The following is a 19025-nucleotide window of genomic DNA, read 5'->3' as shown; positions in this document are numbered from 1 at the left end:
CTACCAAAAAAGTCACTACAATACAAAATTGAAACAAAAGGCAAAAATATCACCTATCACATCTTCTTGCCACTTCTGTAGAATATCAATGCTCTCTTTGTATTCTTTCTCCATGTGTATGTTTTTTTACGTACTATAATCTCAGTAGATACAATAATTTTTATAGAAAAAATGCCCACATTTGGTAAATATTCCAAAATCATATACCCCTTTACACAAAAGAAACCAAGCACCATCTATGACCCAAACTCTGCACCAGGCCACTGTCCTCACCAAGCTTAAACTAGGATTTAGATATGAATCCCAAGTGTTTTCCATGGCTTGGCAAGATGTGGGCGATGCAGGAGCGTGTGAGGCCTCCCCATGGCCAGGTCATGCCGAAGGTCCATGTGGGAACCTGGCAACAGCTCTTCAGCCTCTCCTCTTCCAGCGACACCTGGACCATCTTTGGTTGTGTAGTCAGCCACATGACAACTATTTTGCTTTAAGAATCCCAAATTCTTATTACAGGATAAATATATTAATCATATGTTGATCCTAGCAGAGGGATCTTTGACAGAAAGTTAGCCAGCTATCTGAGCACTTTAGTAATAAGAAATTCATGCCACTCACACATGTACAATTTCACCTACTTTTAGATAACCACTAACTGTTACAAAGCTAGGGATTCTCATTACTTTCATTGTCCTGGTTCTGCCTTCGGTTGACAAGCAATATAATTACCAAGAACACACCAACTTATGGTGGCTGGAGGCTATGCCCTCCCCCTCCAGCTCTGACCCTGCTCCACACCTCCCACAGCCCAGATAATGGCCTAGGACAGGGGTGGCCAATCTTTTGGCTTCCCTGAGCCACAGCAGAAGAAGAAGAATTGTCTTGGGCCACACATAAAATACACTAACAATAGCTGATGAGCTGTAAAAAACAAAAAACAACAACAACAACAAAAAAAAACAGAAAAAAATGAAAGAAAGCAGGCCGCGGGTTGGACAAGTTTGGCCCAGGGGTTCCCTGATACCATGGTGCTTCCATACTTCCCCCACCTCTCCCTGGGTAAGTGACCCTGAGCTGGGCCAATCACTTCTCCCTCTCGAAACCTGGAAGAAAACACAGATTGGTAGCCAGGTACTTGGGTGCCCCTGAGGCTAGCAGGTCATACAGATCTGGGGGTCGGTGTGACTGCATATAGTAACAAGCAAGCTGGGTGAGCTGGTGTGCAGAATAAAGAGACCGAGAGGAAAAAAAAATTACATGGCCTCAAAGAGAGATCCAGAGAGACAGCCTTGGTTCCTGACAACTTCCTAGTTCCCGGCCTTTACCCTTATCTTGCTGTTTAAAAGCCTCCTTTTGATTAAGCTGGTTTGAGTCATTTTTTTGTTTCTTGCAACTAAGCAATCATTGGCTGAGACAGGCTCACATGCATCTGCTTCCTGAGCGTTCCCAGAGCACCGCCTACAGGTAGGGGGCTAAGAAGCTGAAAACAACTTCCTCTCACAAGGAGCTGAAACCTGATTAAACAGGCGAGAAGGGAACATAATCAGGGAAAACAAACAGGTTGGTGATACTCAATCAGTTATGGCTTAATGGAAAGGGGAGTGAGATGAACAATCAAGATTCCAGTCCATTCTACCACTGACTGTATGACCTTGCCTGTATGACCTTGAGTGGACCCCTTTCCCCTAAAGCCTCTATTTCTTCTTCTGCAAAACAAGGAACCTGGATACATGACAGTCCCCACTTGCTTTTAGGATTCATTGAAAGCACTGGGCTCAATAGCTTTTACATATCCAGTAATACTAGTTTTAGGAGCAGTGTGGGTTGTAGAAAATCTTGACTGCCTGAAGTTTACTTCTTTAGTCAGGAGACAGTACAACACAAGCACCACCCTGAAGGCTGATGGTGCCACATTTGTGGTTCTGAGTGACGGAGCTGGGGGGACTGGAGATCTCAGAGTTCACCACCTTGAGCAGCGTGTCCAAGAGAACTTTCTGGGATAAGGGAATGTTCTAGAGCTCCGCTCTCAATATGGTAGCCACTCTCACAATATTGCTGAATGTTCTTGAGCTCTGCTTACAATACGGTAGCCACATGTGGCTCTTGAAATGAGGCTAATGTGAGGGGCTACATTTTTATTACATTTAAATATAATTAGTTTGTATTTAATTTTAAATAGTGATATGTGGCTGTTGGTTACTGTACAGGATAGCACAGATGCAAGGTTGAGATAAATAACCCGAAGACACAGTAAGACGCTCTCCATCGGGGCATACACAAAGCCATAAAACATCAGGCACAGAGAGGCTGACTACGCCTGAGGGGTAAAGAGAAGAAATGGTGACATCCAAGTGGCCTGAGAGGATGAGGAGAAGTCTGTCGCTGTTAATGCACTTTGGGTTTGGTGAGGAGGGGAGAAAACGAGCAGGAGTGTCCTGGGCAAAAGGAAATGATCTATGCAAAGTCATGGCTGCCTGAAGAAACAAAAGCTACCAGGGAATGCTAGAACATTCCACACAGGCAGAATCACTACCTTCCTGCCTCTGGTGGCTGCACGTGACCAGCCAGGTAACTCGGTTTCAGATAATGAGACACAAATGGAAGTACACTAGGGATTTCCGCGACAGTTTTGCTCTCCGGATATAGAGGGGTCACCCTTTCCTCCTTGATATCTCCTGTTTTGTTCTGCTTGGAACTGGAGGGGAAGCCAAAGGCGAAGGAATCCAAGCAGAGGAAGCAGAAGAACAGAAGCAGCCAAGCTCGAGGGTGTCACCACTGAGCCCCAGGGCCAGCTCTGCTCTCTCAACATCCAGACCTCTCGTCAGGCGAGAACAATCCCTCACTGGTACATCCGCGTATTGGCAGGCAGACACAATCTCCAAATGATGTGAATTTTGGTACCTGGAGGTGAAAGCCTGGAAAATGTGAAAACGGCAGGACAGAGAAACCTGGGCCATGGGAGGTAAGGAGGGCCATACCCGCCACCCACAAGTGAATGGAAACTCGGTGACTTTTCGTACTACAAGAACATCTAGTCTAACTGTATGCAGCCTGCTGTACACTGGGACCTGCACCAGGGGCTCAGCCTTCGGTGTTAGGGAAACAGAAGAAAACTATCAGAATGTGGTCCATATGGGTTTCTCTGACGGAGAATGAAGAACTGAAACTTCTCTGGCAAGCAGTGCCAGGCAGAAACACCACTTTGTCCGGAAAGGTATCCCCACTGACGGCCTCCAATCTACAACCTGCAATCTGAATCCTTGCCAGGCTGAAGAAACCAACAGCTTCTGTTTTGTCTCCCAACCCTCCCATACTGCCTTGTCTGCAAGAGAAAGGCTGGTACCAGTAAGAAGAAGGAAAGCCTTCCCCTGGCAACTGTTTGAGGAAGATGCTGCTGCAAAATAAAATCCTAAAAACCACACCAGCTGTGTACATCCATAACTTATCACCAGAACTGCTGTTCATCGAACATTCTCCAGCAAAAACACCTCAACAGGAAACAAACCATAATAACTTCAACTTTCTGTGAAAAACCCATCATTCTTTCAAGTATAAAATTCATAGTTTGGTACTAGAAATCATTTTCAGAATTATATAAGACCATAATTACCACGTTCCTACTTTGGTAAATAATGTTTAAAATCTTGGTCGGGAGCGGTGGCTCACACCTGTAATCCCAGCACTTTGGGAGGCCGAGGCGGGCAGATCACAAAGTCAAGAGATAGAGACCATCCTGGTTAACATGGTGAAACCCCATCTTTACTAAAAATACAAAAATTAGCTGGGCGTGGTGGTGCGCACCTGTAATCCCAGCTACTCGGGAGGCTGAGGCAGGAGAATCGCTTGAACCCAGGAGGCGGAGGTTGCAGTGAGCCAAGATTGCACCACTGCACTCCAGCCTGGCGACAGAGCGAGACTCCATCGGGGTAAAAGAAAAAAAAAATCTTGTTAGTACTCATGCTGCAAATATTTTCATTTATATAGAAGTGATATAACAAATTCACTTGGAAAAAGTTCATTTAGAAGCAGTTTAATGCATCCTTTGGCTTTATCTCAGGATCTCGCAAAGTGGAGAGCTCCCTGAATGTGCCATCACTGTAACCCCAGAGCCCCCAGCTCCCCTCCAGGGGGGGCATGCATAGCTTTGCCACCTCCAGGAGATGTCCGCTCTTTCATTCAAATACATGGAGGCCTGGCGCAGTGGCACAACCTGTAATCCCAGCATGTTGGGAGTCTGAAGCAAGAGGATTGCTTTAATTCAAGAGTTCAAGACCAGCCTGGGCAACATGGTGAGACCCTGTCTCTACAAAAACTGTAAACATTTAGCAGGGCGTGGTGATGCGCACCTGTGGTCCCAGGCACTTAGGAGGCTGAGGCAGGGGACTGCTTGAGCCCAAGAGGTCGAGGCTGCAGTGAGCTATGATTGTGCTACTTACTGTACTCCAACCTGGGTGACAGAGCAAGACCCTGTCACAAACAAACAAATAAATAAATATAAATAACAGAAACCACTCAACTAGGAAGCCTCTAATTTTGCTAAAAAAAAAAAAAAAAGTTGCTAATAATGCCCCAAATGTATGCTTTATTAGCAAGAGTTAACATTTAATTCTAGAGTACTTCCAACATAAGATACATTCCTTCACATTAACACAGCCCATCACTGTACAAGCACTAATTTAAGTGAGCAAACCTATCAAAACTCTTGATAATTTACTCGTAAAACTGTCAACGGTTCATTACTGTGATTAAGAGACTAGATTTAGAGCTAAATAGATTGATATGAATCCTGGCTATGTGAACCAAGAGCTGCAGGAGACATAACTGTGTCACTCAATCTTTCTGTCCTCATCTCTTAAAAGATGGGCAGTAAGTCCAGTTGTGGTGACTCACGCCTATAATCCCAGCACTTTGGGAGGCCGAGGTGGGCGGATCACCTGAGGTCAGGAGTTCGAGACCAGCCTGCCCAACATGGCGAAACCCTGTCTCTACTAAAAAAGATACAAAAAATTAGCTGGGTCTGGTGGCAGGCGCCTGTAATCCCAGCTACTAAGGAGGGTGAAGCATGAGAATAGCTTGAACCTGGGAGGTAGAGGTTGCAGTGAGCCAAGATTGTGCCACTGCACTCCAGCCTGGGGGATAGAGCAAGACTCTGTCTCAAAAAAAAAAAAAAAAAAAAAAAAGGCGGTAATACCTATGGGGATCATCTAATTGTGTAAAAGTGAAAACACAAAATGCTTAATACATGATAAAGATAATTACAATGGCTATTATTAACATCTGATGCGCTTCATTGCAAAGAAAATAGGCTTTGTTGCCTGTTTCATCCCCTGCCATAGAACTCATTTCTAATTTTCAATGTGCTGTTTATTAATCACTCAGGACTTTTTTGGAATTTTTATCAGAATAGGAGGTCCCCATGCTTATCAGCTGCTGCGGCTTGAGGGCTCCACCCAAGATAATTCATCTCCAGCATCAGACATCTGGGGGCGTAACCCAGTAACTGGTGGTTCTACACGTCCTCCAGGGGATTCTAGGGCACAGTTTGCAAACAGCTGACAGAAATGTAGCTACGGGCTGGGTGGGTGCAGTGGCTCACACCTATAATCCCAGCACTTGGGGAGGCCAAGGCGGATTGGCCTCTTGAGGCCACTTCAGGTCAGGAGTTCGAGACCAGCCTGGTCAACATGGAAAAACTCTGTCTCTATTAAAAAATAAAAATAAAAAAATTAGCCAGGTGTGGTGGCAGTTGCCTGTAATCCCAGCTACTCAGGAGGCTGAGGCAGGAGAATCACTTGAACTCAGGAGGCGGAGGTTGCAGTGAGCAGAGATGGTGCCCCTGCACTCCAGCCTGGGTGACAGAGCAAGACTCCGTCTCAAAGAAAAAAAAAAAAGAAATGTAGGCTGGGCATGGTGGCTCACGCCTGTAATCCCAGCACTTTTTGGGAGGCCGAGGCAGGTGAATCGCGAGGTCGGGAGATGAAGACCATCCTGGTCAACATGGTGAAACCCCGTCTCTACTAAAAACACAAAAAATTAGCCGGGCATGGCAGCGCACGCCTGTAGTCCCAGCTACTTGGGAGGCTGAGGCAGGAGAATTCCTTGAACCTGGGAGGTGGAGGTGGCAGTGAGCGGAGATCGCACCACTGCACTCCAGCCTGGGCGACAGAGCAAGATTGTCTCAAAAAAAAAAAAAAAAAAAGAAATGTAGCTCTGTGTGAATGCTACCAACCTGTGGCCCTCTGGCTGCCTCCCAGCTGCAGGGTCCCTGATGGAGGCACCCTGGAGACTTGGCTTCCCCCAGCCTTCCCACACACTCATGAGGGCAGTGCCAGAAACCAGGGCAGCCTCCGTTTCAGCCTAGGCAGAAGAAAGGCACATGGCAGCCTGCAGGAAAGCCTAGGGCCAGCAGGACCAGACCCTTCCCATCCCTGCTGGCTTAACCATCCCAGTGGGTAGAATCACAGGTAAGGCCCCCCTGGAGGAGGAGGTTCCACACCAGCTCACATTCAACACACAAAAACACATACATCAATGTTCACAGCGGTATTATCCATAAGAGCCAAAAGTGCAAACAATCCAAATGCCTCTCGACTGGTAAAGGATAAACCATATGTGATGTCTCTATACAACGCAATATTAATAAGTCATTAAAAAAGAATGGATTACTGGTATGTATTATGACATAATGAATTTTGAAAACATGTTAAATCAAAGAAGCCAGACACAAAAGACCACATATTATATGATTGCACTTAGATGAAGTGTTCAGAATAGGCAAATCTATAGAGACAGAAAGCAGATTAGGGGCTGTCTATGGTTAGAGGTGGACGGCAGTAGATTGGCAAGTGACAACTACAGGTTTTTTTCTAGGGGGACAAAAAATGTTTCAAAATTAGACCGCGGTGGGTCGGGCTCACGCCTGTAATCCCAACACTTTGGGAGGCTGAGGCAGAAGGATCACTTGAGGCCAGGAGTTGGAGACCAGTCTGGCCAACATGGTGAAACCCCGTCTCTAGTAAACATATAAAAATTAGCCAGGCTTGGTGGGGCACGCCTGTAATCCCAGCTACTCAGGTCTCTGAGGCATGAGAATCACTTGAACCCAGGAGGCGGAGGTTGCAATGAGCCGAGATCGCACCACTGCACTCCAGCCTGGGCGACAGAGCAATACTCCGTCTCAAAAAAAAAAAAAAAAAATTAGATTGTGGTCATGGTCACACAACTCTGTGGATATACCAAAAAATAACCTCACAACATTGAACTGTACATTTTAAATGAACGAACTGTATAGGATGTGAATTATATCTCAATAAAGCTGTTTTTTAAACAAAACAAACCTATCCTTCTAAAAAACTCCCTCCTCAGAGCTGATCCAACCCTTCCTTCCCTTGCAGGGCTGCCTGTTTACTGAAGCAGGCAATAGGGTATACAGAGGACCAGGGACCAGGATGAGGCAAACAGGCCCCCAGGGTGTAATCCTTAGGAGACACTCACTCTCAAGGTCCTGGAAGTTCAGGGTCCACACCTGCCAGGCCCTGAAAGTGAATGCCTCCTTACATTTTGCACCCTGGACACGTGCTGGCCTCACTCTAGTCCCAGCCCTGATTTTGAGGCTGCTCATGTTCAGATATGTCCACAAATTCTATCCACCTGGAAATATTTTCAAACTACTCGTCATTCACTTGCTTTAAACTCTTCAATGGCTCCCTGGTATAGGTTAAAGTTCAAAGGTTAACAGATCAAGATCACCCACTTTGGACATTCTCCTGCAGGCACACAGGCACACACTCTAGAGTTAGACCAGCCCTAAGGAGGAATTTGCTGTCAGGTGCTGTAGCATCGTCATGGGTCAGCTGGTATCAGAACAGGAGGGCAGGGATTCAAATCCAGGCCATGTGACTCTAGCATCTCAGCATCCAAACCCTCAGCCCTCTTCCCCTCAGCCCTCCTACCAAGCAGCACTGGCTCAGGTGCTATCTTGTGTCACCAATAACCTTAGCTCCAGCCCTCACACAGTGTTATGGACTGGCTGTTTAAACGCCGGAGGTTCACTAGGAAAAGCTCAGTCAGTGTTAACTCACAATTGTTAACAGGCACAAAAATAGCAAGTCGAGGTAAAATCTTGCCATTCACTGTGACTTCCTTGACTTTTGAAATGACAAGAAGCACAATGGGGTGTGGGGGCGGCGCAGGGTGGGTGGGGTGGGGGGGCGGATGGGGAGGTGATCAAGTATCTTTAACCATAGAAATCCATGAACAATCAGATTCTTGGCTTGCAATATTTTATCTTGAACCTGGTCTTTGTTCACCACAGAAAAGCAAAGTTATACAGAAAGTAAATCAAGAACAATCTTAAAAATCCACGTCTCTGCCAACTGAAGACAACTTTTTTCTTCCTTGTTTTGCCCATGCCCTAAAACCCTGTAGAAAAAGAAAAACATCTAGATTTCAGAAAGTAGCTCTCCATTCAAATAAGTTGCAAATGAGCAAGGAATATAAATATTGTAGCAAGATCAAAAACAAAAACACGCAGGGGAAAAAAAATAAACAAGCACACTTTTCCGGGATTGGAAAGAAACAAGGGCAATCAAGATGCGGGGAGCAACACTGCCACCAAGTGGTGACAGTTTCTCAAGTCACCCTCTGAGGTCCGAATTGAGGTCAACCCTCTCAACGTGGCAGCAATCAGAATCCTGAGGAGTCTAAAAAGAAAGAAAGAATTCAGGCCCAGACCCCATCCCCACACTCACTGACAGTGAGGGAGACAGCCAGGAAGGCATGTCTGGCCCGTGTTTTAAAAAATCTCCCCAGGTGCTTTCGGTGCACAGATGTCACTATGCTTGTATTTTCCAGCAAAGTTTCACCTGCAGTTATTCCACTTATATCGTCCACTAAAATTTCCTGCTGGTACATAAATTATTGAAAACTATATATGACACATGTAAATCATGTTTCATGTAAAACATGTAAATCATGTTTCAAATCAGTTCCTAAGTTTTTCACAATAATATAAATTGGTCATCATAAAGATTCAGATTATATACTTCAGTTTAGGCATTACTGTTTATTACTGCTTACATCTCAATTGATATCTAATATCTAATCCACTAGACTTAATGTTACTATAAACTAGGCATATTGACATGGCTACACCCACAAGACAAAAAAAACTTTGAACTTAAGTTTCACTGGACTATTTTCTTATACAATGGGTTTCAAATCAATAAATTATTCTTATCTATATTAGGCTTTTTTTTTTTACAAGACATATAAAGTCTGAAAGCTTCTATTGTTGGTGAAATGCACAATATAATCTGAAATGCTTAAAGGAAAAGTATAAAACTAAATTTAATATTGTTCCCTAGCACATAGAAGTAAATAAAATGATTTTTCCCCGTTTCAAAGTTGGGAGTTGCCTTAAAAATTGTTTCTTAATAACAAAGGATTATCTTTTGCATAATACACCCAGAGAGAAAATTATGGAGATATGTACCACCAGATATCTAGTCAGAAGTTGATTTTTCAGCATTTTTTTTTTTTTTGTAGGCTTGACAATTAGGTTAGAGCCCACGGCTGAGAAAACAAATGCCCACACTGTGTCTCCTGTGCTCCATAAGAGATAAGGCCTTGCCTCCCTGGAAAACCAAAGGGCAGGAAAGACACAAAGCACCATACATTTGGGTTCACCTGGCATATGGTCAAATCTTTCTTTAAACCTTACCATGTTTTTAATCACTGCATTTTCCCCATCACACTCACTCTTTGCTTCTTCAGACAGCACAACTCTTCTCAAAAAATATCCCTGATGACTCAGACTTATTTGAGACTTGAGAGACTCCTGGAGTCCATCACTAGAGACCCAGGGCAGCCTAACAGAAAGGCCTAACCTACGATGCATCAAAGATCTGGACTGGATTTCACATGGTTGTTTATTCTAAGCCCTGCCTCCTCACAGTGGACCCGAAACATCAGCCTCACTGGGGAGCTTGTTAGAACTTCAGAACCCATCCGGACCTACTGCAACAGAGTCTGCCTTTTAACAAGATTTCCAGAAGACTTCACGCACATCAAGTTTGTAAAACACCGCTCTAAACCATGATCTGAAGAAAGCCTCTTAATCAACGGTGTATCAGGTCTTCATCTGACAGATGAGACTGCCTCTATCTGCTTTACCTTCAGTACAGGCCAACGATGGCGATCCACAGTGAGGTTCTGAAAATGAGAGAAGGCTGTCACACAGATGTAAGCATCCTTACCCTTTACTCAGAGGTGCAAATATGTCTCTCTCATGAACAGACACTTCTCAAAAGAAGACATTCATACAGCCAACAAACATGAAAAAAAGCTCAACATCACTGATCATTAGAGAAATGCAAATCAAAACCACAATGAGATACTGTCTCACACCAGTCAGAACGGTGATTATTAAAAAGTCAAGAAACAACAGATGCTGGTGAGGTTGTGGAGAAGTAAGAATGCTTTTACACTGTTGGTGAGAATGTAAATTAGTTCAAACATTGTGGAAGATGGTGTGGCAATTCCTCAAAGATCTAGAACTAGAAATACCATTTGACCCAGCAATCCCATTCCTGGGTATATAACCAAAGGAATATAAACCACTCTGTTACAAAGATACATGCATGCATATGTTCACTGCAGCACTATTCACAATAGCAAAGACATGGAATCAACCCAAATGCCCATCAATGATAGACTAGATAAAGAAAATGTGGTACATATACACCATGGACTACTATGCAGCCATAAAAATGAATGAGACCATGTCCTTTGCAGGGACATGGATGAAGCTGAAAGCCATTATCCTCAGCAAACTAACGCAGGAACAGAAAACCAAACACCACATGTTTTTGCTCATAGGTGGGAGCTGAATCATGAGAACACATGGACATAGGAAAGGGAACAACAAACATTGGAGCCTGTTGGGGGGCGGCAGGGAGCAGGGAGAGCATTACGAAAAATAACTACATGCTGGACTTAATACCTAGGTGATGGGTTGATAGGTACAGCAAACCACCATGGCACACGTTTAACTATGTAACAAACCTGCACATCCTGCACATGTACCCTGGAACTAAAAATAAAAATTAAAAGAAAAATAAATCCAAATCTTAAACACACCCAACCTGCAGTAGCTTCGCTAACGCCACCCTCTGCCTAGTGTATAGTTACCAAGAATGAATGGTCCTTCCACATACTCAGCGTCACACAAGGCATTCACCCTAAGAACCCACAGCACCAAGAAGAGAGAATGCACTTTCTATAGTTTCTGCGGCAGCCAGAAGTGACCGCCACACTTAAAGCATCACTAAAGCCATTTGCTTTATATTTAAACAGGCAGCTTTCAGGATTCTATTTCATGATCTATTTTTATTACAAAAACATTTGCCTTGCCAAGTCTCCAAGTAAAAATCACTGATTTCCTATTTATCATACAATTTCCCTTCAATGTAGTACCTGCTGTGCATGTGACCTACTTAGTATTTGAGAAGCAGGGACCCTCTGAGGTTCAGGATTAAAACCAGCCCTCTTAGACTTTGCTAACTTAAAGCTGTAATTCTTACAAGAGACCAACTGGTCACTGTTGAATTTAAAAAGAAAAAAAAAATAGTCTGGGATTTGGGAATATTTGTCCTGGAGCTACTAGACATATGCAAGCAAATTTCTAAATATAAATTAACTTCCTACCTACCTCAGATAGGTTTCCAAAATATAAAATTCAGATTCTTGCAACTTAATTATTTCATGGGGATTTTGTGCATAGAAAACAGTCACACATCCCTGAGTAAACAAGAGGCAGACTAATTTTGTTTGAGACAATTTTGCCCATTATACTATTAGAGATTAGACTATCCACCTCTATCCACTGTGCCTGATTTTGTATTTTCTTCTCTTTTTACACTATATTTAGTTAGAGACACACTCCTTACTCACTTAACACCCTTCTCTCCAGGTTTTTTTTTTAGCCCACCAATAAAAATTAGAATCTCCAAATTACAGAAAGTTTCTATTTTTCCTTCACTAGTAACATTATCACTATTGCAAACACCATGGTTTTTGTATTACTGTTGGTGTGTTTTACTAGTATCTTCCAAGTGGGATGACATGGATGGAACTGTATAAACATCCCTGCCTCGCTTTTTCACCTGGAAGAAAGGTTGCAAGATTTCCTGTCCAATTGAAGTTTGCACTGCCAGAATATAAATGTAAAACAGGCAGTCATTTTGAGCACCTGAAATAGGTGTTAAAAGGTACTGTTAAGATCTATTTCTCACAAGCACACCTGTGTGTCTTTCATGCCAAAGTCAGAGTGGGAATGCAGTGAGTCCAGCGGCTGCAGGCTCAGCTGCCCATGGCTCAGCCGCCCAGGCAAATCAGGAACAGAGTCTTGTGCACGCTTGGCTGGAGACAGTTTGCACAAAGCAGGGACCTCTGGGGAAAGAAACCTCAGAGCTCTAAACTGTCTTTGGATGTGATGTCTCTCAGCTGGAAGGAACATATGGAGACCTGCTGGTGTGGGTCAAAGTGGTCACAGACCACAGTGGAGGGCTCTGGCATCGTGCATCCTAAGGATGGGGAACAGACAGTGGCAGAGGACAAAGATGCCTGATTTGTCCTCTCAGACAGAAATCAGTTGCCATTCAAGCTCCAGTCCCACTGCTAACTATTAGGGAGGCGATCAGGACGGAAGGGGGCGGAGGAGATTGACTGAAGGCAAGTACGTACATTAAAATGCCCAGAAACATGTTTTCCATTCAGTGTTGGTGTCTGGCCAACAGGGAGACATGCAGATACACTGAGAGTCCACGCCCAACACAGATGCCTATAGGGAGCTTCCTGTGGGAAGAGGGAAGCACAGGCAGGACCACCTCCAGAGAGTCCCGCAGCGTCCTGCATCTCTGGCTGCAGCCCAGTGCTGTGCGCAGTTCAGAGAATGAGCTTTGGAGCTCAGAACCACGAGCTCAGGTCCTGCCTCTGGCTCCCACTAACTCCCTGGTTTGGGGAAAGTGATTTAAGCCACTCCCAGCCTCCACTCACCCACCTGTAAAATGGGCTTCATAAAAATGTCGATGTTCTTAAGATTGTCTAATTAAAGGAAATAATTCATGTAAAGCACTTAGCAGAGTATAAAAAGAGCATAATATGTGGCTATTACTATATTAATTCTTCCTTAATAATCCTTTTATTCTCGTTTTTCTTTTGCATACACAGAACACTTAAACAATGTTATTCAGAAATTCAGGCAGCTTGGTTCCGAGAAGAGATAAGAAATAATATGTGCCTATAGAGACAGAGGAGGCATGAGGAGGGAGTTGAGAAATCACTTATCACTAAGTTTGCAAGAATCTGAGCCACTGACTTGCCTGCCTTTAGCAGCCATCAAGCCTGCAGGAGCTGCCGGAGATGGGTGACGAAGATGAACCTGTGAACATGTGTTACAGGGAGAGAGCTGCTATGGGAGAGTCAGGATACAAGGGAAGGGGAGGGAGGGAGCCATGGGGATACTGACGAAGAGCATTCCAGGCAGAGGGAATAGCCTGTGCAAGGACTCGGGTGGGGCATGAGGGTGAGTTCATGGCTGGCATGGCACAAGCCAGAGGGGCTAGTGCGAGCCTGCATCAGAGGAAAGGTGGACATGGATGGTGATCTCTGCCTAGCGCTGACAGGGGTCTCTAGACATCTTCCTGCAGGAGATTGGGTGGTGGGGCACAGGAGGGAGAGGAGCTGAATTGTTTGGGGTCTGATGAATCAGGGGTGATTACGGCCTACGAACAGGAGGAGCAGCATCTATGCCAGGCCCTGTTCTGTTTGGTACTTTTAGCCATTACTTAAAGGCACAAAGGCCGTGTTTGTCCACTTGACAGGCAAATAATATACAACTTACTGGTCACCAGCATCAAGACTCAAAACAATCGCAAAAGGACTGCTCAAAACTGATGAATACATTATAGGTACAAACTATGCGAGGGAAAAAAACTTCTCAAGTATAGACATGACTCCCCCCTACTCCCCGCCCCCCGCCCCAGAGACAAGGTCTCACTCTGTTGCCCAGGCTGGAGTGCAGGGGTGTGATCACAGCTCACTGTAAACTCAAACTCCTGGGCTCAAGTAATCCTCCTGCCTCAGTCTCCCAAGTAGCTAGGACTACAGCTTCACAACACCACGCTCAGCTAATTTTTATTTTTTGTAGAGACAGGGTCTCACTATGTTGCCAAGGGTGGCCTCGAACTCCTGGCCTCCAGGGATCCTCCTGCCTTGGCCTCCCAAAGCACTGAGCTTACAGGCATGGTCAACTGTGCCAAGCCAGGAAACCAGTCCAAATTTAAATAATGGTTCATATCCCAAAGGACAAGATAGAATAAGAGCCAAGAATGTTGAGTTAATCACTTAAAGCAGAAACAGATTATGAAGATGAATCTGCATTAACAGAGCAGTGGCAGGTCAACGGAAGGAGCAACACACTGCCAGAGCCAGAGGCCAAGTGAACACCAAGTTCAACTCAGGACTCCACGAGGGGCAGAGGCTCTTCAGAGGACAGGACTCGGACCAGGGGTTCCCAAACAGTGACGAGGGCAATTCCCCTGGAGAAGAGAGCTAAAGGAGGCAGCAGCTTCCATGGTCCTCTGTCATCTGAAGGGCAGGAAACAGACGCAAACACATTTCCGTGTGGCTTCAGAGACCAGAGAAGAAGCCAGGAATGAGAGGACAGGGAGGCAGGATGCGGCTCAGTCTGTGAATGCTCGTTTGAAAACTTGGAACTGTTCTATGATGGAGCAAGCAGTCATCTGTGGCCCCTAACGCATCCTGGCCACTGCACAAAGCATTTCCGAGCAGAAATTTCCAAGCGACCATGCCCTGTGAGGTATGGCCACCGCAACACCGAGGCACTCTTCATTAAATACCGAAACTTGGGTTCTGGCACCCCTTTCAGACAACAGTCAGCTTCGTTCCTCCTCCAGGGCCTCCCTCTGGTGGCTCTGGTTCCCACTGCTCCACTCCACACCCTCTAACAGGGTGCTACAGGACCTGGGAGGAAGAGCCCTTCTTTGGGGTAAGCAGACCTCTCCACGGGGCAGGGAAAGAGAGATGTGGCCATCTGGCTCACACTGGCAGGAAGAGAAGTCAAACCCTGGCTAGGCTCAGCAGCTCCACCGAGGGGCCACCCACGGCAGGAATACTTTATAGGTACAAACTACTTGAGGGAAAAAAGGTGCTGGTGAGTGGCAGCTCCATGGTGCCCCCACAAGGAAGGGCTGGGGCAAAAGAAGCAAGGGGCCAGGCTCACCAGAGGGACTTCCACAGCATGGGAGGTGACATTACCCTGGAAACATTCGCATCACTGATTTTCTTTCCAGTACTATGAATTTTGAATACTTTAAAAAAAAATGTATCAGTAATGATATCATGCTGCCTTGTCTCTATCAGTGTGGCAACAGGCATAATTAATCCCAGGTTATAGGTGGTAACTTTAGACAGTTTATTCTAGTTCACAGCTCCTAAGGGGAAAAGCTGCGATTTGAAAGCAGACTCCGAAGCCCACGCTTTGGTTACAGCGGGTAGCTCATCAGACATGAGGACGGCAGGAGAGGGCCCTTTCCAGATATGCACCAGCAATGTCAGGCGACCATCAGGTGTTGGTCAGGCAGTTGTCAACTGTTTCTCTAAAGTGATCATTGGTCACAGCGGGCACCAAGGAAGGGTGGGCTCCCAGTAGATAGAAAACACCTAAAACTGGTGAGCTGCAGCTTCCCAATAAGATCTCGGGAGCTGGGCGAGTGGGCTCAAGCATGCGCATTAAGAGGCAACATGGCGGAATTTAACTGGTGCATGACGTTCCTCTAGGAATGCTAGACTGGGCAGGGAAGAACGCCTCAAGTGAGCACGCCTACAACTCCAGTAACCACCCTGCGCATGCTCCCCCACAACCCCCGAGTGCTAGCACGCCAATGCACATGCGGACAGCCCACCCCAAGGGAAGACTCAGAGAAGAAGAAACGCAAGACCCCGGAAGTATGCCAGCATATAAAACCCCAGGTCAAAAGGCCAAATCTCACACTTCATCTCTCAAGTTGCCCGCCTAACCATCTTCAAAGTGTACTTGACGTCCTTTCATTCCTGCTCTGAAGTTTTTAATAAACTTTCACTGCTGCTCTAAAACTTGCCTCAGTCTCTCCTTTTGCCTTATGTCCTAGGAGGCAAGAAGTGAGGTTGCTGCAGACCTGTCTGGATTCACCGCTGGTTAACACTGTGACCACTCTAAACATCAGAGCTCTGCTCCTGTTTATGGAGAGGTTACCCTAAATTAGCTTTAAATTCCTTCCCTAAGAAATGTAGGGTAACCTCTAAATTCCCTCCCTAGTTACCTTTGTGACTGCCTCAGACCTGCCAATACTGAAGAGGACAGCGCTCTGCTTTCTTACCAATATGATGGGGCTCCCAGGGTCCTCTGTCAGCGTGCTCTCTTTGAGGTTTCATTTCAGGTACGGGGCCTTACCTTCATATCTGCTGGAAGAATCGCACGCCTTCTGCGGGGTGGCTACTCGGAGGAATATCTGCTGCCTCCAGGAATGCCTCCGGGTCTTCACAGGAGTCCCACCAGAATCACCAAGATGGTTTGCTTTGGATTCAAAGTCCCTAAAATTATAAGATGATTGATTTATGACTAGTGGGGAGGAATTCACGGGATTTTGTTAGCTTAACATTTTTTTAAACAAATCACTAAATTATAAACTATCTTTGTATAAACAATCACAGAAGTTATATCAAGCTCACAGTGGGTCATCATTCCTAAAGAACTGCTTTCTTACAGGATTCTTTTCATGAAAAGAGAAAGATTACATGCCCTTAAGTGATTTCGATTGTAACAGAGATTAAGAAACATGTTCCACATATCATAGCTTCCAATTGGGCCTCTCTTGGTGCCACTTTGATAAAGAGAAACTGCCTAAAGGGGGAAAGGGGGTGATGCCAAGGGGCCCCATTCTGCCCTCTTCTGTGCATGGGAATATCTGCTCAGCACAGGCCCATGTCTCCAAGGATTCCCACAAAAAATGAAAAAACTTGCAATTTAATTACACAGAACCAGCAAGGCAATAACTATGCAGTCACTTGATGATGATGACTGTTTTAATGTGTGTATTTTTTAAACTACAAAATATAGTTATCAATATATAAACACAATCATAAATGATTTCTCCTATTCACAGGACAACCTGAGAAGGCCCTTCCAATTTATACCCAAGTTATGTACCTGTAAGTAAGCAATCCCCTCAACTTACAGATTAGATGTCCTGAACAGATCAGACATCCTGATTTGAAACAGACATATGCTCACTACCCAGAAACACTGGTCTCAGAGACTTGGCAAAGACTTTTCTTAAGATAACACTTAAACTAATCCTCGTCAAAACTAGAGAACAGGTTGGTTGCACATTTTTAAAAATGGCATTCAGTAAGAAAAAAGTATAAGAAAGAAGATACAACAGATTTAGCTGAAATGATTTTTTAAATGGCAAAACAGTAATTAAAACACCCTTGTATATCTAATGATATTCAACACTTAGTAACACCCAGGCTTGATATATCTAAATTAAGCCCTACCTTTTTGTGTTCATAAAGTCAGAGGTGTTATTTTCATCTACAGGAGCCAGAAATTTTAGAAAATTTGGCACAGAGGAAGAAGAATGAAGTTTTTTCCGCAGGGCATTACGGTAGGAGATGCTAAGAGTTTGGTTGAAAAAAGAGTTTAGGATAAAGAAACATAAAAACACAAAGTATAAAATATAAGCTTCAAAATAAAAGAAACATTTTTGTTCTAATGCTAAGAAAAGAAAACTAGGTAAGAAATTAAAAGTAGTTCACGAACGAGATTTAATTTTCATTTTCACCAATAAAATTTGATTTTAAATGAATGGGATCAATAATTTTTTAAAAAAGAAAATCCATCCATTTTCCAAATGACTCTTCCTTTCAAACTGGGAAAAATAATTCCCCTAAGTCAATCAGGAAGTTTCTGATATGGCACAAATTGCAGTGTACATGATCAAACACAGATGTTATCCTGTGTGTGTGTGTGTGTGTGTGCGCGTGTGTGTGTATACGCACGCATGTAAGTGTCCACTAGGGCAAGGAAATGTGAAAATAAGTATAAAAAAACAATTTGCAGCAGGGTGCAGTGGCTCACACCTGTAATCCCAGCACTTTGGGAGACTGAGGCAGGCGGATCACTTGAGGTTAGGAGTTCAAGAACAACCTGGTCAACATGGTGAAACCCCATCTCTACAAAAAAAAATAAAAATATTAGCCGGGCATGGTGGCGCGTGCCTGTAGTCCCAGCTACTCGGGAGGCTGAGGCAGGAGAACCGCTTGAACCCACAAGGCAGAAGCCACAGTGAGCCGAAATCATGCCACTGCACTCCAGCCTGGGGAACAGAGTGAGACCCTGTCTCAAAAAAAAAAAAAAAAAACAAACACAAACCAATCTGCCATTAAGATCTGTTTTCATAATAATCTTAAAAAAAGTAATCAATAGTAAAATTAACTTGGTTCAAATGACAGCTGAAAATAAGACAAAATATAAACAAAGACACACACACACACACACACACACACACACACACAGTGGCTCTGCTTCCTGCATGGACATTCCCCCCATTCAGCACATCCTCATCAGTGTGAACTCCCCAGGAAAACAGACAACACCAAACTTGCCACGTGAGTGTGCTCACCTCTTTGGCATGGCATTCCCACTTTGTTCTCCACTGGAATTATGTTTTAGGTACTTAAAAAAGTTTGGCGAGGAGGCGGAGGGGTTAAGACGAGGTGGAGGAGCAGGAGCTGAAGACTGACCTGGGCGGTGCTTAGACTCACCCACAGGTGAAGGATCCACACTAAACAGCAATCAGAGAAAGCACGGGGGGGTTAGCAGGAGAGGGGGCGCTGACAGGGACACGGAGCAAACAGGTGGAAGGAGCACAACTGCTTTTGTCTCGTTGTTCCAGTAACACTATCGG

General features: G+C 44.7%; 1 protein-coding gene across 8 annotated transcripts in view; it reads right to left on the bottom strand.

The window, feature by feature from the left end:
* TBC1D1 (TBC1 domain family member 1) overlaps nucleotides 1-19025 on the bottom strand; it is a 248435-nt gene that overhangs the window by 67134 nt on the left and 162276 nt on the right. For 4 of the 8 annotated variants that reach the window (XM_008957560.7, XM_008957561.6, XM_034958438.3 and 1 more), the window contains 3 exons: nucleotides 18741-18902; nucleotides 17614-17733; nucleotides 16508-16647 (listed from right to left, as the gene is read on the bottom strand). In XM_008957560.7, coding sequence (XP_008955808.1) covers nucleotides 16508-16647; nucleotides 17614-17733; nucleotides 18741-18902 — 422 coding nt within the window. The remainder of the gene's footprint in view (nucleotides 1-16507; nucleotides 16648-17613; nucleotides 17734-18740; nucleotides 18903-19025) is intronic. The other 4 variants (XM_003832157.7, XM_063603511.1, XM_055111267.2 and 1 more) reach the window with 2 other exon arrangements.

The sequence above is a fragment of the Pan paniscus genome, chromosome 3 (assembly GCF_029289425.2).
Source record: "Pan paniscus chromosome 3, NHGRI_mPanPan1-v2.0_pri, whole genome shotgun sequence".
In the NCBI taxonomy this organism is placed as follows: Eukaryota; Metazoa; Chordata; class Mammalia; order Primates; family Hominidae; genus Pan; species Pan paniscus.
Note: the sequence above shows the minus strand (reverse complement) of the source record. Positions and strands in the feature narration are given on the sequence as shown.